This window comes from Ceratotherium simum, chromosome 8 (genome assembly GCF_057802395.1).
Source record: "Ceratotherium simum simum isolate JZ-2026a chromosome 8, ASM5780239v1, whole genome shotgun sequence".
In the NCBI taxonomy this organism is placed as follows: Eukaryota; Metazoa; Chordata; class Mammalia; order Perissodactyla; family Rhinocerotidae; genus Ceratotherium; species Ceratotherium simum.
This window is the reverse complement of record NC_141907.1, coordinates 35248944-35276595: the sequence shown is the minus strand read 5'-3', so window position 1 is coordinate 35276595 and position 27652 is coordinate 35248944. Positions and strand designations below refer to the sequence as shown.

General features: G+C 38.4%; 1 protein-coding gene across 3 annotated transcripts in view; it reads left to right on the top strand.

Annotated features, from left to right (window-relative positions):
* Positions 1 to 27652, top strand: part of ATP8A1 (ATPase phospholipid transporting 8A1) — a 219198-nt gene that overhangs the window by 98535 nt on the left and 93011 nt on the right. For all 3 annotated transcript variants that reach the window (XM_087434255.1, XM_004419020.3, XM_087434256.1), the window contains 4 exons: positions 1809 to 1858; positions 6017 to 6086; positions 11858 to 11942; positions 14339 to 14478. In XM_087434255.1, the coding sequence (XP_087290381.1) occupies positions 1809 to 1858; positions 6017 to 6086; positions 11858 to 11942; positions 14339 to 14478 (345 nt within the window). The remainder of the gene's footprint in view (positions 1 to 1808; positions 1859 to 6016; positions 6087 to 11857; positions 11943 to 14338; positions 14479 to 27652) is intronic.

Genomic DNA, 27652 nt, shown 5'->3' with positions numbered 1-27652 from the left:
TTCTGTTGATTTTTTTTTTTTCATTTTTACTATCATGTTTTTGGTTTCTAGAAGCTTTTTTTTTCCTTCAATATTTCTTTTTTAATAGTATCCTGTTCTTGTTTCATGAATGTCATACTTATGTTACTTCTCTGAGAGAAATGATAGTTTTTTGAAGTTTTCATTGAAAAAAAAATTTACAAGATTTTAACAGTTTAGTTAAGCTATCGTTTTTACCAGAATATAAAATGGTCTTAAACTATCACTGCAATTGCTTTTTGCAGTGATTATTGTTTTAGGAAAAACATACTTGACCAAGAATTAAATATCAACTTTCAAATGTTCTTTTCCAAAGTTTCTTATTTTCCACTTAGGAGAAAAGAACAGCATTTAATTACTGCATCCCTTGCAGGTGAGATGTATGCTAGATTATACCAGGTCTTTGACAAGAAGTGCAATATCCAAAATAATAAGCCCAGTCTCCTCCTACACCACCAAAGAGCAGCACACGGTGTAAATATTCATCACAAAAACCTGAGAACTATTACAAGCAATCTTATTGTTTCAAACATTTTGTTCATGGATCCCATTAAAAAGCATATACTGGCTAACGCAGCAGTATTTCAAAAAGTGCAAAACGTTTTGTGCCATGAGGAAGCCACAGTAATCTAGTTCCAATGATAGAACAGAAAATACCCCATGTGAAGCATATGACAAACTGCTTCAATCTGGTGTTGAAACTGAGAGAAGAGGCATCCAGGACCTGCCCACCTGCCCCTCTTGCCCATTGGGAAACCGAACCTGAAACTCCATGGGCCAACGTGGTTTTGTTTTTGAATTCTCTTTCCTCCAAATTGCTTTTACCTGTTTGTTTTGGGTATCTGTGTTCCGTGTTAGTGGCTGTCCTTGGATGTCTGTCAGTCTTTGGTATACTCCTGGTTAAGAGTGAGGGACCCGAAAGCTGGTGTGGCAGTTCTGAGCATAAGAGGGTATTTGTCAACGCTGAACTTCCCTGTAGGGTAGTCTGGTGGGATTAGTTTGGGAAGGGGAGGGGTCTGTACCTTTAGGGCTTCTCTTGGGCTTGTTGGATTCCCCAGAGAGTAATCTTCCAATTTCTGCCAAGAAAGGTCTGGCTGCCAGAATGTAGGAAGCTGAGTGGATTGGAATATTGGGACCAAGCATTTAGTATGAATATGATGCCAAGGCATATCTTCAACTATGCCAGTCAACTTCTAGATGAAAAATCCTCTATTTTCCCCTTTATAGAGCAAAACCTCTGCTCTTCTGCCAGTATGCAGGAAGGGCCAGTGCTGAGAGCTGCTTTTCAAGGAGGTTTTACCCAATCCTCCCCATTTTAGGGCTCTCCTTTACCTCACAATTCTATAGCTATCTGATATTTCACTTCCTTAAGCCTTTTAAGGATTATGTGGTACAAATTGGGTTGGTTCTCAGCTTTTCGCATGGCTCCTGTAGCATTTGACCTTCTTGTATCTGCTAAGATACCACTCACTGATCTGTTTTCTAGCTTTCAAATTTTTGATGCTATTATCCCTCTTATTTTCCTGCTATTGCGAGTTTCTTTCTTTCTTTTTAAGTGTTTACTGTATGTAGTTTTAGCAGGACTTCGGGAAGGATGGGAAGAAAATGTGTATGTTCAATCTTTCATCTTAACCTGAAAGTTAGTAAGTTCAATTAAAGATGATCTATTTCAGAAAGAACAGTTTGTTTGTGTTGACATTTTTACGTTAAAACTTCAAGATTAAGGTTTATTTCCAAGAGGCCAAAGATACTTTCAACTTTGGGTAATCATGTTTTCCTTTTCTTCATAGCTGGGGCAAGAAGAAAGGTATGAATTGCTCAATGTCCTGGAGTTCACCAGGTAAAACATCTGCTCTGTGATTCGTATGTGTGAGATAAATTGCTATTTATTTTTATTTTTTCCCTTTTAAATAACTAGGAAGTATGCTTTATTTTTATTTAACTAAATTTATTTAAAGTATTAAAATCTTCAGTACAGTTTTTAATTGTCATAGCTATTGATAAATCATAACTAGCTTTCTTCAGAGTGTTGCAAGGCATGACTCCTAGAGGCAGTGTAAAAATATTTGTGAATACCACTGTCTGCATCACAGCTATGGGGTGTAGGACCAGGAGTCTTGTGGCTAGTGATCTGAAAACATTGTCATCCTTAGAGGGACCAAGATTTATGTGGAGTTAGATGAATCAGAGTCAGAAACCCACCATTCTAATTGTGTGCTCATTGTATCTAATTGTCTTGGAGATTTTGGAAGCCATATCTATCTCCTTGTTAGATACGAAACCAGTTACCATCTAGTAGGAAAGAACAGAAAGCAAAGAGATTATCCTACTTACTTTATTTCTTAAAGTCAAATAATAAAGGCCTTCTGTTATAATCAGTGACATCTCTATGAGTTTTTGCCTTTTTATTTCCCCTATGACTATGTAGTTTCCCAACTCACCTACATTCTTGGGACGGATAGGCCTTAGCTACAGACAGGAGGGTCTTTAAAGATTGCATCACCATTCACAGGACACTTAAAAATGTCTTCAAGGCCACAGCCAGGAAGTAACGCTGATGTTCAAGGAAATAAGTGTCCATCTTTTTTCTTGAACTTTCTCCTGCATAAGGCAAGCCCGTATGTTGACTAGAAAAGGCATTTCCTTTTCTGTGCCAGCTTTGGTGGCTGTCTTGGTTGAGAGTAACCACATGCCAGTGGTTAATATCAAAAGTAATGGAGTCTGTCAAATTTATTATTTAAACACTGTTTTCTTTACTTGTATGCACTGAAAGGCTCAAGAGAAAATGCATAAGAAGAAGTTAGTGGATTAACTGTAAGAGACTATTCCCAAAGTGTATCCTCCATCTTTTTTATCATGTCAAAGTGACTGTTATTCTGAAGCCTACTTGTATTATATCTATACTATATTATAAATAGTATATCAATTAACATTTGGATATGTTTATTTATTAACACACACTTAGAAGCACTATGCTCAGTGATAATGCCATGAAGAAAAATAAAGCGAGATTAGGACTTTAAGCTCTTTCAGGATGCTCTGATGTGGGTAGGCTTGAGGATGAAAGTGAGAAAAGTGAATATGGTGTTATTAAAGTAGTCTTTGTGAAAGACATAAGTGGTTTAGACTAGGATGATGGTAGTGAAAATAAAGTGAAGTTGATAGAATCCAGATACCTTTTGGAGGAATGTCAGGGGGACTTAGGGCTGGATTAGATGTAGAAGGAAGAAAGAGGAAGGGGTCAGAGTCCCTGCCATGAACAGCTGGGTGGATAGAGGTGCCGTTTACACAGATGGCAGATATAGGAATAGATGCAGAGAATGAGATGTTTTAATTATTCAGTTTTAGATGCCTGTGAGGTATTGTCTGGCCGCACACGCACTTGGGTGTGCCGTGCAGGATAGGTTGCAGAGAGACCAAAGAAAAGACCTGGAGACGGTGAACGAGGTATATAGGTTTATTGGGAGTTACTTAGAGGGAGGTCCAGTGGCAGCTGGCTGGACGGAAACGTGCAACCACGGCCAGGGAGGGGGCTGCTTATGTAGGCAGGGGACACAAAGGCTATATTCTTGCCAAGGGGCTGTCCATGGGACGACCAGCGTTCCCAGGAACCATAGTTCACGTGGAGGGGCTCTGTGTCCCTTTAAGACGTGATGTTCTTTGAGTGAGGTGAGGTAAGATCTGGGCTGGTCAGCTCTGATTGTTACAAATCCCAGCAGTTGGGTGTCCTGCCCAGAAGGAAGCCAGAAGCACACATGGTTGCAATAGGCTTGTGGGCTCTTGCTGAGCAAACAAGGCCCAGGCCCTACAGGTATACAAATAAAGGTGTCAGAGATAGGCAGTTGGATATAAGGGCCTGGAACATAAAAGAGTAGCCTATGGCTGAAATGTAGATTTGGTAGTCATTGGCCTGTAAGTGGTATTTAAAGCCATGAAAATGAGTTGGATCTCCTGGAGATAAAATATAGAGTGCGGGAAACAAGAAAGGCTAAGAATTGAGCTATGAGTAAGTCCAACTGTTAAGGATTGGTTAGAAAAAGAGGAATCAGCAAAAGAGACTGCTTTGTGGTTAGAGAAGTAGAGGATAGAGAGAGAATAATAGCACAGAGCCAAGAGAAGAGGATGATTTCGAGGAGAGAGTCGTCATCTGTGTCCGAGGTGCTGCAAGGTTGGGTAGGAGGAGGATTGAAAAGTGTTGATTGGATTTAGCCATTCAGTGAAATGGTGAGGAGAGAAGCGAGATGGGAGTGACTGGGGGGTGAAGGGGAGGTAAGTAGAGACGGTGTGCACAGTGATTGTCTTGAGAAGGTGAGCTGTGAGGGGAAAGAGGAAGGGTTAAAAGGGGATGTGGCTCGATGGGAGGAAGGTTGTTTGGCATGAGTTTCATAGGAGAGAAATTAGAACATGTTTAAATACTGATAAGAAGGATCTATTCTAGAAACAGAAGATGCAGATTCAGGGGAGAGCAGCATGACTTGAGGAGTGAGGTGGCTAAGAAAGTGGGGACAAGTTTCGCAGCACGTGTGATAGGAAGGTCTCTGATAGAGATGTTTCCTGCATCGTATGAAGAAAGGAGACAGAGAGGATGGTGCATAGTGGATAAATGTGTAGGTTATGATGGGAGAAAGAATAGAGATGTCTTGCCTGAGGCTTCTGTCAAGGTGAATTGCAAAAATTCAAAGGGTCTGGAGTGACAGGGCACATTGGAGAATGGAGAAGGTGTTCATAGTCCTGCAGAGAGTGAGAGAGCAAGCTTGTTAGAAAAATGTAATGGGTTGCAGGGCAGTAAGGAGCCCCCAGTTGACACTGGTGTAATGTATTTACTGATCTGTGTGGCTGGGTGACTTTTCTCCAGCAATGTCCACTTACTGCGATGTACCACAGAAAGGGCTCCCATTCACCCAGGATTTGGGAGTTTTGCCAGGAGAAGAGAAGAGCAAGGAAGGTAGTAAATTTGGGATCATGTCCTCAAAGCTGGATTAAGAGAGGCATGAGTCAATACAGATGTCATTACAAAGGGACGGGGGGCAATTAATGCATTCCTAAAGCACGGGATGAAGATCAGAGGTTCTAGTATGATGGGGATATTATACATGGAGAAAGAGAGGACTAAGAATTTCTAGATACCTCTGAAAGAAACTCCTGACTATATGCTATGATACCATATCTTACTGCTACCTTATACTGGACTCTTCTCAGTGTGTTAGCAGCCGAACATTATAAGATAAAACAAATAGATACAGAGACTTGAGAAGTCCTTTTTTGCCCCTCCTTTCTGGAGAGAATGCTTATACACACTTGGTTCCGAATGCAGCCTGTGCTCTGCAGTGCTCTGCCAGCTGCTTCTGTTCAGTGTTACTGCCTGTCTCTTTGCTAACGTGTTCAAAGATGTATGTTTGACTAACAGTTTTTATTAAACTGTTTACATTGCCAACACAATGTTAAAATGTTTGTGCTCATTAGCTTAGCTTTGTAATATATATTAGGTTTTTTATGTGATGCCAGTGGTTTGCCAGTAATTATTGAAAAACAATAGTCGTGAATGCTTAAGTCAGTTTTAAAGTGCCAGTATTTGCTTTTATGTGTGATTAAGCATGCACTTAAAATTGATTATCATTTCTGTTTTTAATAAAAACTATGACATACAATTCATCTTAAAAGATACCAGTTTAAACATTTTTTAAATCTGAAAACATTGAACCTGAACTCTCCTCTACCCTGGTGGTTACTAACTCCTGCAGGTTTCTAGGGAGCCATTTTGTAAATTATTCCTCTAGGGCAGCAGATGGTACCCTAGTGCTTTGAAAAACATGGTGTAACTTTCAAAGGTACCCAGCTGTACACCCAGGGGATGGTTTGTATATGTGGAAGGATAGGGTTCATAATTTGGTCAAATTTATTTTTTCACTATGAGTATTAAAATATGTGAGGCATGACAAACGTATATATGCATATTCTCAGTATGATGACACATTATGGAAAATCTCTTTTCTTTCAGCGATAGAAAAAGAATGTCGGTGATTGTTCGCACTCCATCCGGGAAGTTACGACTTTACTGCAAAGGAGCTGTAAGTTTTTATTTTTGTCCTTTACGGTGTTGATTTATGAAGGTTTATAATGTATATGTTAAGCATTCTGCTATGGAAATGTAACACAGATGTTTAGCACAAAGTTGCTGACATCCACTTTGGTTGGTGTTTTATAGTAATAGTGTTCAGCCTCTTCTGGTAAAATCTGGAGTTCCTTCTGGGAAATTTGGTGCTTTGAAAAGGTTTGATCTAGGTTATTTATATAATTTGACTTTTGATACATAATATTTGAGGTTTATATGATATAAATATGTTAGAAGACAATTAAATACAGAAAATATATTTAAATTGTATTAGAAATACAATTTAGTGATCCACACCAGTTTGAATCTAATGTTTTAAAGACCATAGAAATGGAAAGAAAAAATTGGATCACAATTACTGCTATAATGTCTTCATGTGGTAATTACTATTTGTCTTGCATTGTTTTAATTATAAAAGAATTTCTAACTATTGCTTAGTTGTGGTATATTGACAGAAATAGTAATATATCATTCTGAGTTTTCCTAGTTAAAATATGTTTACACTCATGGAGAAATAAGAAATCAACTGAACAAGGCCTTTTTTTATTCTTAAAATTAGTATTCTCCTTCTGAATTATCCTTTCCAGGTACCTAGTCTACTTGGACTAGTCAGGTAACTTACCACATAGAACTTTCCGATTTTAAATATAATCAACAACCTTGCTCTATCACGTGGAACTTGGAAACAGAACTTATTAAGAAGCCCAAGCTTACTACTTAATTGCTGCTGAGAATGTTTTTCAATTTCTTGGTTTTAAAGCATTAAAATGTAATTTTTGAATGCCTTAGTTTTAAAGCATTTTGATAGAATTATTTTGTGATGTCTCATGAGTTTAGTTTTGGAATTCATTTGGTTGTTGATTCAAACATCTAACTTTTATTCATTATGTGCATTTTATCTGCCAGACTTTGAATTGGATTTTGGAGAAAGGAAGATAAGACCCAAGACTTGTCAGGAGCTTAAGACTAGTCAGGGAAATATATATAAAAAGAAGATTAGATTACAATATTAACATATATTGTAAAGATCTTCCACATCCCACAGGTAACATTCAGTGATAGGGAATAAAGAGAGCCTTTAAGACCTCCCCCTTTAAGTGGTTGATATGTGTCCAATTTACTTACACCCAACTCACATCCTTCCTTTCTTAGTTTTGAATAATCTTCTACCTAGAAACTTTGGGGAGTTAAACCATTGAATACAAAATAAAAACATTGGACTTCCTTTTGAATAATCACAGAGATGGTTTGCATATGTTAACTTGTTGCATTGTTTCCCCCCACTCCCAAATTGGCTGTGAAATGTGGCTAAATACTAAAAAGGCATAAATATGTAAAACAGCAAGGTACATTTGAGAACTAATGTAGTTTGGCAGAATAGCAGACTGCAAGGCTGGAAAGGTGGGCATGAGTTAGGTCATGGGTTTTTTTCATGCTCAAGAACTTGTACTTTTTTTCTGGATCATTCTGATGCCGTTTAGAAAGATGATTTAAGGCAGAAAGGAGATGCATACAGAATTGCCAGTTGAGGTTATTGACTATAGTCCAGGCAAGAGTTGATAAGGATTGGAACCAAGACAATTGCAGAGAGAATTGAGAGGACAGAGATTTAGGGCTTAGTATTTGATTACATGTGGGTGATGAGGGAAAAGATATGATCAAGGATTATTATCAGATTTCTACTCGGCTGAGTAGACTAAGTGATATATTACCAAATAGAGGGTTGGGAGCTACATCTGGGCCCTAAGGCAGAGATACCTTGATTTCATGGAGGAAGAAATCTGGGGTGCTGATACAGATTTAGGAATTAACTCCTAACTAACTAAAAACAAAGGGTTGATCAGATCTCATATGAAGGAAATCTTACATAAAAAGAGAGGGAGGCTAATGATGAAAATTAGAGGATCCAAGAAGGGAGATTGAAATTTGGAGAAGAGTCTGAGGAGTCTGTTGATTCCTTGGCAGAGTGAATAATCAACAGTGACAAGTGCAACAGAATACTTGAGTAGTAAAAGTCAGTTAAAAAGTCATCAGTAATACTTTTCAGTCAAGGCAGCCTAGTCTGTTCATACTTTGATGTCTCTCTTCTATTCTAAAATCATGGCAGTGATGGATATAGGATAAAGAGAAAACAGAAAGATAAAACCAGGCTCAAAAACAAGGTAAACATCTTTGAAAACCAAAATAGGAGTAGAAGATCAAAGTGGTACATTGTACTGAAGTCTCAAGCTGAGTGGGGTGGAAGTCCCAGGCCCTGGGTTTAGAATCAAGGAGCGGTGGCTGGAGTTTGGTTTCTGTGGGGCAAAGAGGGCAAATAGTGCTTTCTGTAACATGCAGGTGGGAGCCAGCCTCCCCTCTTTGAAGCCTAAGACAGTGGTGAGCTTCCTATCATGAGAAGATGCTAAGGAAAGCTCATGCCAGCCTCTGCTGGGAGTATAGAAAACCTCTAGATTCTGATGCATGCAAACAGGAAGAGAGCAAGTGTAAAACTTAGAGACACATGAGGAAATCTCAAGCCGAAGAGAGAACAAGCACATAAACAGCTGGAGTATGAGTTCACTCCAGATGACATCATTTGTGTAGAACAGTCTGACAGAGGATGTTTAGTGTTCAACGTGATAAAGAAATTACAATTATTTTTTATCACAAAGAAATTGGGGGAAGGGGGAGTATGGGGATATGGGTAAGATAGATTAGAAATCATAATTAAATTTAAGGAAAAACATCAGTAAATGGAATAAACTCTAGATTAGACAGAATTGAAGGGGTAGGGGTGGGGTTGGTGAATTGGAAGATAGTACTGAAGAGTTCTAAAATAAAGTACAGAGATGGTGACTGTGTGTGTATTTATGGATGACTTATTTTCTTGCTTTTTTCTAGATTTTCTGCAATGAGGTTGTCTTGCTTTGTTAATTTTTAAAGGGAAAAAGTATACAATACACAATTTATGTCTGCAATAGTACCCAGTTTAGGAAAAGTTATATTTACAGAAGTAAAAATTTAATTTGTTTAAGAAAATAAAAATCCCATTCCAATACTTGTATACCAGAGGCGAAATTAGAAATTTGACTAATACACTTAATGCTTTAGGGACCTTAAAGTAACTGAAAATTTCAAGTTAAGGGCTCCCTAAATAAAATTTTGTGCCATATGCAAAAAAAGGCCTCATCTGAAATTAGTTAATTTTAGCAGTTCACCACCATGTCAGAGGCAAAGTACAGATAAATCGGAATGGCACACACAAACACAGAAAACATTTGTCTGTGTTTCAGTATAGATGTCGCTAACGTCTTTAGCAAACATTCCAGTTCACAGGGACCCACGCTTGACCTGGCAGGTCAGTCTCACCGTGTGGTTTACCCTGACAGCAAGATCAGATTCCTTGATGGTAGTTGGCTAATTCATAGCAAGGTTATCTAGATAACTTCAGTTAAATCGCAATGCTTAAAGAAGTAATTATGTAAGACCTCTTTTTTTTCTACTTGCTACCTTCTTATTGTTGACTCTTGCATTTCGTGGTACAGTCTTTCTTTCTTTGGCAGTATTGTCTAATGTGGTCTTCCATACAAGTGAAATTTCAGAATGATTGAGGACTACCTCAAGTGTTTTATTCATTTAACACATTATTTTTTGAACAATGCCAGGTATAAGCCACTGTAGATGAGGACAGAGCAGCATTGGAACTTCAGTCTAAAAGATGAATAGGTAGGGCCAGCCCCAGTGGCCTAGTGGTTAAGTTTGGTGTGCTCCCCCTCAGCGGCCCAGGTTTGGTTCCTGGGCGCGGACCTACACCACTCGTCTGTCAGTGGCTGTGCTGTGGCAGTGGCTCACATAGAAAAAGAGGAGGAAGATTGGCAGTGGATGTTAGCTCAGGGTGAGTCTTCCTCAGCAAAAAAAAAAAGATGAATAGGTAAACAACTTTTTAAATGAAAATTCACCTAAGATGAATTATTCATCATGAAGCCCTAAGCTCTTTACATAAATAACTGTAATCTGACTGTGCCATGCCACTCCAGAGCAGTCCCTCACCAAGATTTTCCACTTTTACCTTGCCAAGGGTTAGGGCACCAGGTAAGTAAGTCTAGTTAGGATTTTCTGTAAATGTAGTCTCAGTAGGTTCCAAGTCTGATCCTAGGAGACACACAAGCTTTAGTTCCTATGAAGAAACTTTTTTTGGTTCCTAACAATGTACCAAATACTTGATGTAGCCCTCTGAATAAATGAGTGTTACTTTGGGTGAAAAGGTGTCTGTATGTATGTATTTTTCACATGTAAGCATGGCCAGTTGTGATCATTTAAAAACATACTATACGGTGCATACAAAAGGCCACATTCTGTACCCTACTTTCCTCAATACTATAAAAAGGTAGAAAATTCTCCTATTCTGAGCATCAGTTTCTTTCAGTAGAATGCTTGGCTACGTTGCAGAATTTAATCTCTTTAGACTTATTACTTATCCCTTTTGTTTTCATGATTTTAATTTTTTAGAAGATTTTCTTAGTTTTAAAAAGGCCTATTTTAATTTCACTGAGAATTTCGTTAGCCTCTGGAAAAAATAGAGTTCGTAAGTTATACCTTTCATTCTCAGAAAGGAGCCATGAGGGGAAATTATCATTTCCTTTTGCTTTGCCCCCCTTCCCGTTCCGCCACTGAAAAATGAAAAGAAATTCATAATTGGGGCCTGGAATATTCCATCTGTTCTGAGGTCACTAAGTTCTGTTTCTCTCAAGGGTTCTAAATCATACTCCATTAGTTTGCTTCCAAATCTCAGCCCTGAGACTAGAAACCCAAAATGGGTAATACCACTGAGAAAGTAATTGCAGGTAAATGATTTATTTTTTCCTGGTCTAATAAAACCACGAAGGCCAAATACTAAACTTCTTAAAACGTTAAACCCAAGCCAAAGAATAACTAAAAGAAAAATAGGCAGTTTATAAAGGGGCAAAAACTAGAGAAATGTAAGTGGTGCATAAAGTTAAAGCTGAAAAGGACTTGAAAGATAATCCAGTAATTGAATTTTACAGACTAAGTAAATTGAGTCTTAAAGCTAAAGTGACACACTCAGAAATGTTCAGCTATAAGGCAGTGCTACATTTGTCCAAGGTTCTTCCCACTGTACCCACCAGCCTGCTCAGTGAATTTAGTTCTGTGTTTCTCAAAGTTTGTTCTTTTGTGAGCGTCAGTCCCATAAAGATGTGATAATCCCTAAAAGGTTTGACGGTGAATAAGTTTGGGGCACCTACCATATTGCCCCCTTAGAGACTCACCGTGCACATTAGCGTTTTAAAGGCTCTAAGAAGTTGCAGCAGGTCAAGTTTATGAGCTTCGTTTGTTGCAACATTTCCCAGACTTTTTGAGTGCTGGACCGTTCTTCCTTGTAGCACCCATGCACACTGCGGTGTTCCACAAAACCTTCTGGGCCGGGGTGGAGATCTGACAGCACGTGGGAGGTAAGGGAAGTACTGATAAAATGTGAGAGTTTGGATGTTGGAGTAACTACAGATTTATTCGCAAAGGAAAAAGATAAAAACATAAAACTAGAACTTTATTTCTTAGTGTCATAAGGGAAACAGTGTTATCAGGGAAAAATATTTTGTGCTGTAAAACTGATGCTAAAAGTGATGGCTTGTTTTTATACTGATTTGGGGCTAATCATGTTGCCAACATCAACTTATTCAACTCCGAATGCTTAGTTTAAGTGTATTATACCTTCTGTTTGTTTTCTAGGACACTGTAATTTATGATCGACTGGCAGAGACTTCAAAATACAAAGAAATTACCCTAAAACATTTAGAGCAGTTTGCTACAGAAGGTGAGTGTAATATGGCAAGAAAGCATGATTAAAATAAAAAGAAATGATTTGCTACTGGTGTTTTGCGGGATCATCGTTATTATTTGACTTAGAGATTCCTAAAGTAAGATAATTATTGTCGGATAGTTTAGATTATGCTATATGCTGTTCCCACCCAGTATTTTTATTTTGCTTTCCTAAAACTGTACTTATTAAAATTTTGAGAGACTTTGTCCCCACATTTTAGGGGGTATGGGGTCTATAAATCCGTTCACTTTTTAGAGTGGATGTTGATTTATAGTTTAAATACTTGGCTTTGTATCTCAATCAGAAGGAAAAGAAACGAGTCAAAGAACTGGGTATTCTCATCTGACTGTGCAAGAGGAGAATAAAGACACCTATGTAACTATTAAAATATTCAATTCAGTTTCAACTGAAGACTTTTTATTAAGCCCCTACCACGTGCCAGGCTGTGAGGGAGGCCTGAGAACCCATGCTGGGCAAGCTCGGTTCTGTCTGTCTGTCTGTGCTACTGAAATCCATGATCTGTACGACAAAACAGTGCATGGTCTAGGGAGATGATCTAGAGCAGCTAAAAGGACGTGAGACCCTAATACCTTAGGGTCAGTTATTACAAGAATCTGTAGAGTCTTGTATCTGAGCTTAACAGAGGTGGCCAGAGCTGTATCTGAATCTCCCACTCAAGTTCTCCTTCTTGTCGGCTTCAGCTGGAACTGTTGCCAGTGTCACCAGGTCTGACCTCGGATCAAATGCTTTTTCCTCTTAATCCAAGCTGCGAAAAGATAAGAATGTTTTAAAGAGCACTAGGCTTTGAAAAGCAAGGACATAAAGAACCTTGTCCCAGTTCTCCTCCAAAAATGGAAGAGCCTGGAGATACAGGTTCATAGAGTTCAGATTCCTTAAGGTGCACAGGCTTGGGAGATACAACCTACCCAGCAAACAGTGTGGGTTCTTGTTTTTGAGGAGGATTAAGGGAACATCTTTCTCCTCTCTGGTTGTGATGTTAAAGATATTCCAGCTCCTAGACAGATTCGAACTGGCTTGGCCTCCACCCCCGCCCCATTCTTGCTGGCCCTAGGCTGAACACACTTGTACTCCATGGCTACCCCAGAGTAAGTTTCCAGCCAAGTTTCCAAGAGAAAAAAACATATCCTAATACGGTTCCACCGATTTAAGTTCCACTCTCAGTGACTGGGCAATGGACAACCCTGCTTCTTTCTTGAAAGATAGAGTCTGTGTTCTTCTTGTTTCTGACATGTTCCCTGGCCATATTTTATTTGGCTTGAGATCACTGGCACCTAGTTGTTCTGCGAGTTAAACAACTTTGAATGAGGGCATTGTCTTCTCAGGAACCTAGTTAATGGCACTTGTTGTGGCTGACAAATGCTTTTACCTCTTCTTGTTCTAACCCATCAATTATTTTTCTGCTGAGAGTAGCCTCCAAGTGAGTTACAAAATTGACAGGCGCCGAGCACTGAGAGTAGGTCACCTCAAACATCAGCTTTGATTGTTTTCCCAGGGTGTTTTTGATGGGTATTCTTTCTTTGTCTCTATCCCTCAAGTTTTTTAGACTCTTTATACTACAAATTTACAGGGGTGAAGAGCAGTAATAAATACAACCATATATCCCAGTAAAAGGAAGATGGCTCTCCCAATAGGCCCCGTTGGGGTTCCTTTCTTTCTTCCATCGTAAGCATCTATGAAGCCACTGTTACGAGCCAGCCACTGTGCTCAGTACTGGAGTTACAGATATGAAGAACTCCAAGTCCCTGCCCTCCAGGAGCTTTAAGTTAATGTAGGAGAACCTCAGGAAAAACAATATGAAACATTGTCATTCACGCCATAGGAGTATTTGGGGATTTCTGCCTATGGGGTCTGAGTGAGAGGGGGATGATGCAAAGAGATGATTTTAAGAACTGAGTCTTAAAGGAGATGCAAGGCAGACAGCAGAGGGAGTTGAAGAGGGCGGAATGGAGAAAAAGTGACCAGCATGTGCAAAGAGCCTGGTATGTAGGAAGTGAATGGCAGAGAATGAGATTGAAGACAACTGATGTGTGGTGAATGAGCCAGACTTTGGAGTTTGGACTTTGTCCTGGGGAGCAATTGAAAGATTTCAAGCAAAGGAATAACCTGGTAAGATTAGGATTTTAAAAAAGCCACTCTAGGCATGGAGAATGGATTGAGAGATGGGAATTAGAAGCAGGGTGCCAATTTTAAAGATTGATGGACATTAATATACGTTTTACACTAAGGTTTTGTCATACTTGAATCAGACTTCAACATGTTGGACTCAAATCAGTATTTTCAAAATGAGACTTTGTTAAATAAAAATGAAAATGTCAGACTTCTGAATTAAATCTTATTTGGTGTTGGGGGTGTATGCCACCTTTTTTCAGGGTTAAGAACTTTATGTTTTGCCGTGGCTGAGATTTCAGAGAGTGACTTTCAGGAGTGGCGAGCAGTCTATCAGCGCGCGTCGACATCTGTGCAGAACAGGCTGCTGAAACTCGAAGAGAGTTATGAGTTAATTGAAAAGGTACGTGGAAGACTCTTCTGCTCCTATGGAAGATTTAGTTTCCAGAAAACCTCAGTCTTGACTCAAGGAACCAATGAAATAAAAATCAAAATATCTTGACACACCACTTACTGTTGAATCTCCTCTGGTCTAAACATTGACAAATCTTAGTACCAAAGTTAAAGTTTTTGCTGAAAAGTCTCTGAAATTACTTTGCATAGATCTTCACTCTTTTTACAATTTTGGATCAAAGTTAGGCTAGTCTAGCAATCTCCTTGCCAGTGTATTCCATTGCTTCTGCATCTCAGATGTGTGTGCCCCCCTCCACACCCACAAACATGCACACTCACACAAGTTACATACATGTGCATGTGTACAAATAGTTAATAAAGGTGTGTAATATGTAGTACAAAATAATATAATGAATATACAACTTGTGTGACTCTGTAACTAATAATAAAGAATATATAAGTAAACAATCCAGTGCTTATAGCCGGCCACTCATTGTTCACTTATATACATCCATCATTTCTGTCACGACTGTGAATATCCTCGTTTTACTGATAAAGAAACCAAGGCTGTTCAGCCAAAAAGTGATGGATACACTATGATTGATGCTGTGTAAATAGTAAGAAATCTTGCTTTGTTAATTAAAAATAGCAAACATTTTTACGTAGTACTTACTGTGTGCCAGATTGCTGTTTGTAGCACCTGAATCTATTAACCTGTTTCATCTTCACAGCATCCCTTTGAGGTCGGTACTGTTAATTATCCCAGTTTTACAGACGAAGAAATCAAGGCAACAGGTTAAGTAATTTGGCTGAGATTACACAGCTCATAAGAGGGCTAGCCAGAATTCTCACTCTGGCTCCAGAGTTCATGCTCTTAGCCCGCTCAAGCGTCTTCATTCTAACCTTTAACTTTCCGTTAGCTAACTTCCTAATTACATAATTCCTTCAACTAGACTCATGTTTGTACTGCATAGAATCAAGCTTCCTGTTAGCCACGGTTCACTTGATCTTGCCTTCGGGTGAGTAAAGGCCAGCATTTTTTTCCTCCTTCCTCTCTCTCAAACTATGTACTTCCTGTCTTGAAAGGTAGCCAGCACCACCGATGCCTCCCTGGACTTTTCCAAAACCCTTCCTCTCCCGACGTGCCCTCCCCTCCATTTAATCCTGGGGAATCTCATGCCCCAGCCGCAGGTGGTTTTCCCTGTTATACAGGTGCCATATGTGACTCTAGCTACTGTTCTTCTGTCTCCTCAACAGACGGGGATCACTTTAGGAGCTGGTTTGTTTCTCAGACCTCCCTTATAATTGAACTTATTCTTGTATCCTGCTGATTTCTTAGAAGACTTGTGATAGCATGTATGGTACCTTCCAACCTGATAACCCCGCCCCCAATTTTAGATGTGCGCACCCAACAGGGGGCTTGTTATCAATCAGCTTATTGAATTTCTCTCTTTTTTTCCTAACATACTTGTATATGATTATGTCTTTGGGGTAGTATATGATGAGATAATATTTTATTTATGAGACTGTGCCCATAATCTCTTTCAGTCTCTCCAACTAAAGGTACACGTTGTCTTAAAGCACTAATGGCATTGATTTTTAATCTTTCGTTTTTCTTACTCGTTTGAGAAGTAAAAAAAAATTACCCTGTTTCGAAATGATTCTTTTTCTCCTGTCTCCTTTTCTACACAGCCTGAATATAATGTAGCCCTTTCTCTCATGGTAATGAGATAGAATTAATGTATAATAAGTGACAAAATATTGGAAAATGGATTCTAAACATTAAATTTTGTTTCTACATGAAGCATACATACTATAGAAAATTCTGGAGTTGAGTGTTTAATGTGCCTAACATTTTTACTCTGAATGTCCTAGAGTTTATAGATTAGATTTTATAGGGTTAACAATTGTTGTATGTATGTTTTTGTGTATGTTTGTCTGTTATTAAAAGCCTTATGACTTCCATCTTTTAAATGAAATAGATGTCAACCTTTTTCCAGCAGATGGCGATCATGAGTCACAGTGAAATTTACATTACCTGGAGAAATGCGTAATATGTATGTGTATATTTTTAGTTTACAAATACAGAAGCCTTCCTTATGACTGCCTCTTACCTAAAATAAATGGAAAATGGAATTTCTAGCTAATTCTTCTTTACTTAGTGATAAGCTATGGTCTCTCTGAGTTTTACTGAAAAATCTAAGACCCAGAAAGGTGAAGAGATTGGTTCCCTTGTTCAGCCAGTCTGTTCCAAGTTAGGACTAGTTTTCTATATCCATCCCTACCCCTGAAACCATAGTTTCATTTAATTATTCACTTAATTAGCTTTCATTAAGTGGTTAATAGATGCTAGTTATTGGGAATGAACAAGCAAATAAGGAAGACTTGGCCGTGGCCCTCCGAGTGTCATGGTCTGAACAAATTCCTTACAGAAATCTGAAGGAACTCACAGGAGTGACTCACAAACTTGGTCCAAAGGGAGATCTCAGAGAGTTGGTAACTTTTGAAATAAGCCACAAAGGATTATTTTACCAGTTAAAGGAGAGTAGAGGCCTGTTTTTTAGAGTGACACTGTGGGGTCTCTATAGGGTTTTTAATATATCCACAGTCAGAATGATATCACTTCTCTGTGGTCTGAGCTTCCATTCTTTGTTCAAATCAGCTGGGGTTAGTGTTCCGTAGGAGTTGTGGATGACTGCCGCCGTTAAAACCACTCTGGTGAGGCAAGTTTCAACACGTCAGAGCACAGATTCTGCTGAGATGCTACACTGGCTTTCAGTTTAGCTCTCGTGGTCATAGCGTTCCTCGCTTTTGGCTTCTGACTTGGCTATTTTAAATGAGACACGTTGATTAGGTAATTTATTTTTTATGTGATTAGAATCTGTTTTTTTATGTAGACCATAATATTGAACTTAGCATTAAAGATAATGAATTTTAAACTGAGAGTGGTTTTCAAATCTCTTTTTTTTTTTTAAGAGGAGAACCCAGTTTTCCAAACAAAATATTGCCTGAATCATAATATATGTAACAGATAAAAGTAAAACTACTCTGGTTAAAGCTTGGGGGGTGGGCAGGGGAGAGAAGCTGCAGATTGGCTCTCCCCTCAGCCTCCACCTTGCCCTCACTGTGGTCCATGAGCATGACGCTGGGGCTCCACTGAGCACAGTTTGAAAACCATATAATAGTCCATCTGTGCATGAAATTTTTAGAAAATGTGCTTCTCAAAGTTACTGTAAACATCTTCCTTCACTTTTCAACAAAAGATCAGAACATGATTGTGGTCGTACAAGGATGTTTCTGAAATATTTGAGTTAATGATGGAGATGCCATTGACACATTAACGTTACATTAAAGACATTCAAAATTTGAAAGATTTGCAGAGCTTTTCCTGAAAGCAAGAATAGTTTTAATATGTTACAAAATAAGTGAAAGTTTTATAATCTGATTAAGGTTGTACTTTTACACCCTGCTCTCTATCTTTTCCCTCCAATGTTTGTTCAAATAGGTAATTCAGGTTTTGAAATTTAGTTAAGCCTTCTTCCTTTGGTGGCTATAACTCCTAGCATAAGCTGTAAAAATATCCAAATAGGCCAAGAGCACCCAAGAAGAGGATGACATTTGTCCCCTGGTGCATGCTTTGTTACTTTCCTACCCCAGCACAGCTGAGCACTAGGATACATTCCCATCACCCTCCAGGGCACAATAAAGGAGACAGGACAGAGGAGGTTTGAAAAAGTCCTCCAGATCTTGTTAGCCCTATTGCCAGTCATTGTTAGATGAGAGGATGTCGGACTTTTACATCCATCTATAAAATATCATCATCATCTCTGCTACGAGGTTGTGCGTTTTTGGCTCCAACACTTGCATTCAGATGGTAAACTTTTCAGAATGTAAAAAAAAAGAAAATTCTCATGCTATGAGTTTTTTCACGATGTTACCGAAACATCTTTTTTCTGTTGCTAAATATAGGCCAAGAGGTGACATTTATTACTAGGAAGGCAAAATTGTTCAGGAATAAGAAGGTTCACATAGTTAAAATGCAAAAGGGATTATTTGAATCGTATCAGACACTTGAGGTGCCTTGACCCAGTATGAGAAGGAGAGTTGTACCATCACTTGGGGTTTTGTGGACAGTAGTGCCTCGTCATCTCTCCTCATCACCACTGGAGAGAATTTACAGTTCTCTCATTCTTTCAGACGACAGACGACCTGTTTTACCTTCTTTAACCTCATTCCTTTGAAAGACAATGTATTTGGACTTGTAATTTTAGATTATGAAACCACTTACAGTGTTGGTTTATATTTTTAAAAATTAGATTATTTTTAAAATTAGGAATTCATTTATTTGTATTTAGTCAGGAAAAATTGCAAATAAGTGACAGAATAATAATGAAGCTTTATGCTTCATTAGCCGTGGTTTCTCTGAAATTTCTCACCTTCTTCTCTGATCTGCCACTTTACATTTATTCTAACGTATTTCTAAGACACATAAATTACTTTTTTGCTCATATTCATGCTATGCTGCTGACTTCCTTTGAAAATTAATAGTACAGAGGGCTCTGATCTTACTTACCTGGGAAGATTTTATAATGACACCATTGGTTGAAATACGAAGGTGTGTCTTCATGGTAAATAAGGTTTTTTGAAATTTTTAAATATTTATTTGCTTCAATAGAAAAATGCAATTATAGGGCCAGCCCCATGGCTTAGTGGTTAAGTACGCGCTCCGCTACTGGCGGCCCGGGTTCGGATCCCGGGCGTGCACCGATGCACCACTTCTCCGGCCATGCTGAGGCGGCGTCCCACATACAGCAACTAGAAGGATGTGCAACTATGACATACAACTATCTACTGGGGCTTTGGGAGAAAAAAAAACGAGGAGGATTGGCAATAGATGTTAGCTCACAGCTGGTCTTTCTCAGCAAAAAGAGGAGGATTAGCATGGATGTTAGCTCAGGGCTGATCTTCCTCACAAAACAAAACAAACAAACAAACAGTGCAATTATATATCTTCAGCATTGCATACATTACCCTACTAATCACTTGTAATGTTTATGAAAGCAAATTATTTATCTTGAGCATTACAGGAAACAGATATAATACCTGTCTAAATTGAGCAATGATTGGAGCAGTAATTCCCTGGTCATAAAACTCGTCTTTTTCTCTTGTTATGAGGCATGGATTGCAAAATATGTTTTTAGAAAAGGAAAATGTATCCAGCACTTTTATCCATTAAAGTTTTTTTTAATGGATTATGGGTCAGAGAGGATTATTTCTGAGCATAAGAGTAATCAGAAAGCTGTAATTTGGCATCATCTAGCTCTCCTTTGAATTGAATAGCAATGTTGTCTTTTACACACTTTTTGTAATTTATGATTATATGCACCCTCCACTAGAGTGTAGCTTCGTGAGAGCAGGGACTGTTTTTATCGTATTCCTCTTTTTATCTCCAGCGCCTGCCTGTCTGGCCTATGTTAATCGCCAAATAAATATTTGATGAATAAATGAATGATGCAGTTAAATAATTTATTCAGAAGCTAAATTCATTTAGTAGGTCTTGCTTAATGAAATCCTGGCCTCTTGCTAATAGAGTTCATGCTTTCTATATGTTGAGGATGTTGGTATCAAATGTGTTGTCACTCTAATTTAGGGATATGTTACAAAAAGAGCTAATAATTTTAAAGAATGCATTCTTTAGAAATCTAGACTCAGTCATTTTAAAAATGTCTTCCAGGTTATTTCATATATGAATGTGAGAATCACATGGTTGGAAAGATTCAACAATAAATGTCACAGCACACGGCAGGCTGTGTTCTGGGCTCAGGGGCACAGCAGAGGAAAGGGATAGAAAAATCCCTGCCTTCGTTTTAGTGGTGGGAGATAGGCGGTAACCTTATGAACTGGAAAATATCATTCCAGACAAAGTTGGTGCCCTGGGCACTGAGATTAGGCGCTAAGATGGGACAGTGAGGTGTACTGATCTTTTTCTACATTATTTCTTTACTCCTCCCCAAAACATGGTTGACATTTCAGGGATTTTTTAAAGACTGCCTTGATGTGGCATAATATAGATCAACCATTACATTCGGTGTGACTAAATACAACAGTTTAGCACCCTTTGCAACATGTGGTAAGTGGTTTAGAGGATTCCTAACGAAATATAAAACTTAATGGAAAACAGCATTTTTCTTGAATGTCTATGACTGCCAAGTTCGCAGTAACTTCTGTATTAGAATGGAATGATTTTTCAGATAAAACTACCACTTCTATTCTTAGTAGCTGCAAATATCGCTTTCATTTGTACTAAAAAATGAAATGTACTAGATGAAAATTTACATGATGTGCTGGTGATTTCGTGGTTTAAAATTCCAGTAGTTTCCTGTTGTACTGTTTGCTTAAGAACATTTGCAGTCTGTCAGCTCATCTACTAATAAGACCTGCCACTTTTTGAGCATTTACTAAACTCTAAGTCCTCTGCTCTATGCCCTGATTATGTAGTTCAAGGGCCTCTAAAGTGGGGTACACAAGATGATCCATTGGAGTGATGATCCACTGAGCAAGAAAATATTATAACTTGTTTCTACTTATGTTTTACCTCATCGTTTTTTTTACAATTTCTGTTTTTGCATTTTATAATGTACACAGTTTATTAATATTAACAGAACAAAATATATAGCTATGTCATAGGTAAGTACTCAACGTTTTTTCCTAACATACTACTCAGAAAAAAGTTTGAAATAACTGATCTGATTTCATCCTCAGAACAACCCTATTAAATCTGTATCATTAGCCTTATCTTGCTGATGTAGAAATTCCTGGGTTAAGTTACTTGCTAAAGGACACAAAAAAAACAGGGACTCAAATCCCAGTTCTGTCTTAATTCCAAATCCCCCCTTAATAATTGGTATGTTATTCCACCATCTTGATTTAGAAGAAAGCAAGAATGTATGTAAAATGTTGAAGACTTAAAAAATAAAATGTAACCAAGTGTGTAGTTGTGTAACCACTAGATCAGCGCTTGAGGTTGGGAGGCATTGGTGTGTTCAGGAGACGTCCACCTAGTAAATGTAGCCTCTGTGTACTCAGTGTAATGTAATTGTACCCTGCTTAGAAATAAAAGTGGAAATATGTTTTTTATGATTTTCCATCAACTCGTCTTTAGACTCTTCTTATTTAATATACTTAAGATTTTCTTAGATCTCTAATCATGTGCTGCTTCTTTCTGAGTGATAGATCCTTATTACGAGCACTTCGTGGTAGACTCTCCACACTGGGTGTTGCTGTCTTCTCACTCAGATAAGATGGATGTGTTGTTTTTGCAGGCTACACCCAGTTGCCTCTCAGATCCTGATTCTTTTCAGCTGGTTCTGTGAATTCTGGCCTTATTTGGCAAGCTTTGGCTGTGTGAGAGTTCAAATATGATTTCTGTGGTTCAAAAAGCCCCAAGTTCAAACTTACTTCTTGGCCTTGGAAAAATTAACCAGTTGCGTTTCTCCAGAAGCAGGCAAATGAGCCATTCCAATGATTGAATGCTCTTAGTCTTATGGTACTGTAGCCCAGCTTAAACCGAAAGGAAAGAGGTATGCGATTCTCTTCTTTTAAGTAAAACCCCATTGTTGTGTGCTAAGAGATGTTGAGAAGAAAAAGCACAAGAGTGAATGAAAGATGCCCAGTGGAATGCAGGAGAGAGAGGAGCCTGGCGATCTTTGAGAACCAGCATTGTAGAATGACTCGGAGAATCCCATAGCCACTAGCACATCTGTATTCCGGGGTTACCATGTTTTAAAGCTAAAGAAGAGGATGATTGCAATAGCATCTTAACTGGTCTCGCTGGCTCCATTCTTTGTAATGCACCCCAGTCGGCCACCAGTGAACTTTCTGAAACGTAAATCTGATCCTGTCCTTCCCTTTCTAAAATTCTTCCCCAGGTACCCTTTGCCTTGGGAATCCTCAGCATAACACACAGACCCTTCAATTGTTGTTCCCTGCCAGCTTTTCCAACCTCATCTTTTTCCTAACTTAATACTCCAAGTTTGAGATGACCAACCTAATTACATCCTCAGAACGACCCTATTAAATTAGTATTATTTAAATTACCACCACACCTCGCTTCATTTATTGTTTCCATATTGACCAAATGGCAACTTCTCAAACACAATATGCTTCTGCATACCTCTGTCTTTGCACATGTGATTTCTTCTGTTTGGAATTCCTTCCCTCATCCTTCCCCACCACTCTCAGTTGCTTGGCTAACTCTTAATTCTTCCTTTAGAATGTAAGGTCAAGTGTTAACTGGTGTTGGATGGGTTTTTTGAGCCACCTAGACGAAGAAGATAACTTTTTTCTGTTTATCCTTTGTACTCACAGAAAATTATATATTTACTTTTAAGATAGTGTATAACAGACAGTAATGTGATTATTTGGGGAGAGCACTGTTTATCTCTCATGGTAATCTATATTACAGTTAAGCGGCTTTGTCTGTAGTTTGGGATTGCCAGGAGAGGAGAGAGAACTGGGACCAGAGGATGTAAGGCCAGGCTAAGAAAGAAGGGTAGGAGTTGGAGAAGGAAATATCCAGAGCAGTCAGTCAGGATGGAGGCCATGCAGAGATGGGCTGCTCACAAGTATTCTACCTTAAGGGTCTGCAAACTCCAGCACAAGGGCCGCATCTGCCCACTGCCTATCTTTGTAAATAAAGTGTTTTTGGAACACAGCTCCTCCCTTTTGGCTGTTTTCATGCTACAACAACAGAACTGAGTATTTGCAGCAGAGAATTTATGGCCCTCCAACCCTAAAATATTTACCATCTGTCCCTTTACAGAAAAGGTTTGTCAACCTTGCTCTAGATAAACAGTTCTCATATTAGGTCCTCAAATCAGCAGCGTTGTAACCATTGCACATTTCCAGGCCTCACCTCAGATCTACCCAGTGAGAAATTCTGGGTGTAGTGCCTGCTGATCTGTGTGCAGTTAAGCCCTTCAGGTGATTCTGAAAACCACCACTCTAGATTCCTGGCCCTGTGGTTAATTACTTGGGGCTTGATGACAGCCAAGCAGCTAGGGTCTGGGAGAAACAGATGCCAGTAAAATGAAAGGAGTACAATCAGAAAACAAGACAGGGAGGAATCCAAAGAGGAGTCTCTACTGATGAGTTCTGAAATATAAATTCCAGGAAGGCGGGAACTCATTGTTGTATCCACCGTCTTGCCCAGAACTACCTGCTCAGTGTGTATTTGTGAGTGAATGAATGCGGGCATGCATGTGTGCTTGGAAAGAAGCCAGTCTCAAAAGGTGAATCTGGGGCCTGCAGGTGGAAACAGGGAAATAGGTACACCTGGCAGAGGTGGTTCAGGACTGAGACTGAAACCCATTCGTGGGTTCACTAAAGACTGAAGAATAGAGACAGATGTTTAAAAACCTGATGATTTGAATAAAATTCTAACTTTGATTTAATCTCAGTTTTACTCGCCACTCACTGCCTTTGGGTGTGTTTTGATTCTTGTTTTGTTCTTACTGTCGTAGCTCGGCTGTACCTCTATTTGACATTAGATAATTAATTAAACCTTCTTGAAGCTATTAACTAGATTAATAAAGCACTTAGCAGTGTCTGGTACATTTTCTCTGTTAAGAAAATATTTCTTAATCTTCCTAGTCACGATGTTATTTCAGATTAAAGTAAAGGTTACCAAATGTTACCAGTATTTACCCATACTTACTCCAGTGGTAAAACTTTGCTTTACCTGTATTATTTCTTTATTTGTCTTTAAAGAAACTTCTGTCAAATAGTCCATGGTGTAATCTGAAGCTTAAATTGATATGTTTGATTATTATACTTTTTCTCGTTTAGGAGCATATCACAAACTTTTTAGAAAATACTAAATAATCTAAACACTGACAAAATATTTGCTAATATGGAAATAGGTCATTTTGAGGTTCTGTTATTGAGCAAAAAACACATGTATTGGGATAATACATGTATAATCTAATTATAATCATAATTTCCAAATCTGTCATAATTCATTTTACCATACAGTTATTAAATACTGTCTGTGAAGGTTTTTATCTTCACTAGGGCAGAAATTTTACATTTATATGCCTTTTTTAAAACTCTGCATACATTATGAACATCTAAAAGAGAAAATAAGATTATTGAGGGCTTTACTAGGTGAATAAATATTCTTGATTTTTCAGTGGTAACTAAATCCATATTATGTCAAAGAGTCATCAACCTGAAACCTTTATAACTTTTGGCATAGTGACATTTTGAAAGTAAAATTAGTGTTTGGGGTTTTTTTTTTTAATTCCATAAATGCCATGGGAATTTTATCATGTTTCAATACTTGCTGAATATGTAACTCCCATAGTGCCCATTAGTGGCCATCTGTGTAAGGTAATACATGTTGGGATGAAATTGATTACGGCCTAAACACTCTTGTGTTATGATCAGGAAAAGCACGCAAAGTTCACATCTTTTTTTCTGATGATCGTTACATAGCTAAAGATATTAATTTCCAGAGGCAGAACAGCCTATCACTCGAGATCCTAATCTCACAATAAATGACACCAAGGCCAAAGGAAAAAAGCCTGCAGAGCCTTCCACTAAAATTAGTAAGTGCTGTACTCGAGGAGTGCTTAGGATAAAGGGAAAATTAACAGGCTTTGGAACATGGTTTATTCCTTTATAGGCATCAAAGTAGACCCACTGCAGTTTTACTGAATATTCAGAAATGTTTCATTTCCCTTTTTAGAAGTTCATTATCATAGCCTCCAACACACTCCAAGTTTACCTACGTGTAAAACTTTTCTCAGCATCTGCATTGCTGGCCCTACCTCTTTGGTCCTTCATATTATTTTTGCCTGGTTTGAAAAATGTTTCCTTTTTACCTATGTAAAACCAGGTGTTTTCCTTCTTTCAAATATGTTTTCAACGTGATCGCCCCAGTGCAGTCATTTTAGTTTTATTAGATTTGTGCATAGTAATGTATACCTGTATGCTTCCTGAGCTCATTTCTCCCCGTGGAGTAGAGCTATATACAAATATACCTGTTTGTAAATTTCTAATGAATGTGTATTTACGTCTTGGCTCTCACATTGTCTAGTTACCCCAAGGTTTTGTGAAACCTACTACAAAAAATAATTTCTGGGGGGCTGGCCCAGTGGCATAGCAGTTAAGTTCACATGCTCCGCTTTGGCCGCCCGGGGTTCACAGGTTCAGATCCCGGGTGTGGACTGACGCACCACTTGTCAAGACATGCTGTCGCAGTGTCCCATATAAAGTAGAGGAAGGTGAGCATGGATGTTAGCCCAGGGCCAATCCTCCTCACCAAAAAGAGGAGGATTGGCATCAGATGTTAGCTCAGGGCTAATCTTCCTCACAAAAAAAATAATAATTTTTTGCTTCAGAAAATTTTGAGAGCTTGTATTACCTGATCATTTAAAAATCTTATGCCTTCTTTAGAATATTTAAAGTTTGAACACAGCTATATCCTGATCTTCCCTTGGACGTGGGCCAGAATGATTTAGCTACAAATGCCCTAAAAGTAGCTAAAAGAATTGATAGAATCATTGTCTAAACACTGAAATACAGCAATTGTGATGTTGGCATAGTTGATGTGGAACTATTTTCCTCCTTTTCCTTCTTGAACTTCTTGATGATAATTATTCATCAGGTTATGATAGATTTCAAATCTGCTTCCCATTAAAGATAATAAAATAATACTATCTCCTTAAAGAAGGAAATTTGCCTTCCTGTGTTATATATTGGAAACTAAGAAGTCATGCATCAAGTGTATCTCATAGTTGTATAAGTTATTTGGAATATATTGAAAAGAAAATGGTGTAGATTGCAGCAATACTTTATCACATGTGGATTTTGGATTTCTTTTTCTTTTTTGTCATCCACTCATTCAGCAAACATACTGAATACTGACTGTCACTGTTATGGAGATGCAATACATAAAGTTGAACAAGACATAGTCCCTACTCTTGAACAAAACTACCAGAATCATACATTTGAACAGTTAATATGATAAATTAAGAGTTGTAAAGATGAACCAAGTTTTATCAGAGCACAACAGAGGGGAAGACTTGTCTTAAGAAGTAAAGAAAAGCTTCAAAGAAGCAGTAACAGTTGAGTGTGGCCTTACAGGATGAGCCAAGTTTTGCCAGGCAAGGCAGTGAGGGCTGTGTGTGTATCTATACACATACGTATGTACAAACGCTAATGCAGAGGCATGCCCATCTATATTTAAGCTTTATGGAAGGACTGTTGACTGGCTAACTTAACACCCATTCCCATCCTCTTCCTTCCTTGCCACCTCCACTATAGAGGCTGGAAAAGCTAAGTACTAATAGTTAGGGATGGCAGTCTAACACAATATGGCCAGTTGGCCCTATTTGGAAAATGCTGAAGACTTTTAGAAACACTTTTGCTTTTCAAATAAGAGATGGATACAGTTGGAATTACCCCGTTATTCCTGTCTCCAATGTGGCTCTTAAAATTAGAACTGTGACGGCCACCTGGAGGCACTGAGAAAGATCCAGGAATGAGTTGAGATATGGTTGAGCTACCAATCTAATGCCCACAAATATCTACTTCAATACTACTTAACGTAAGGAAAACTAAACCTTTAAGCCATTGTTAGTCAGATTTTTCTGTTACTTATAGCCAAAAGCATTCCTAACACACGCATAAACTACACGTACACATACACACTCTTTCGTGTTTGTATATATATTTAACTTTATTTTCCATGTCTACCAAGACTTGAGACTAATTTTAGACTTCCATTTTAGTGAAAAGTAAACAGGACTTAATGTTAGAGGAAAAATACAAAATGGAATGCTTTCTTTGTTGTTACCAACCCACACACTATCCTTAGCACTTAATTTACCATGTATCCATTCTGTCCTTGTTGGATATTTTAAATAAAAAATGAAGGAAGAGGGGAGAAAAAGGTTGAGAAGAAAGAAAAATGCTGAAGTGGATCGTGCTGGAAGTTAGGTTACAGGGGAAACCTGAGAACCAGTTGGCTGTGGCTTGCAGAACACTGTTGGGAAGAGTGCCCTGCTAGTGACAATGCCTGGTTACAAGATGGAGAGACAGGTTTAAATCTTAGTCCATCACTGTGCTTTCCTATGTATTTAGGACCAAGAACACCATTACCTATGTCCATTTAGCACACC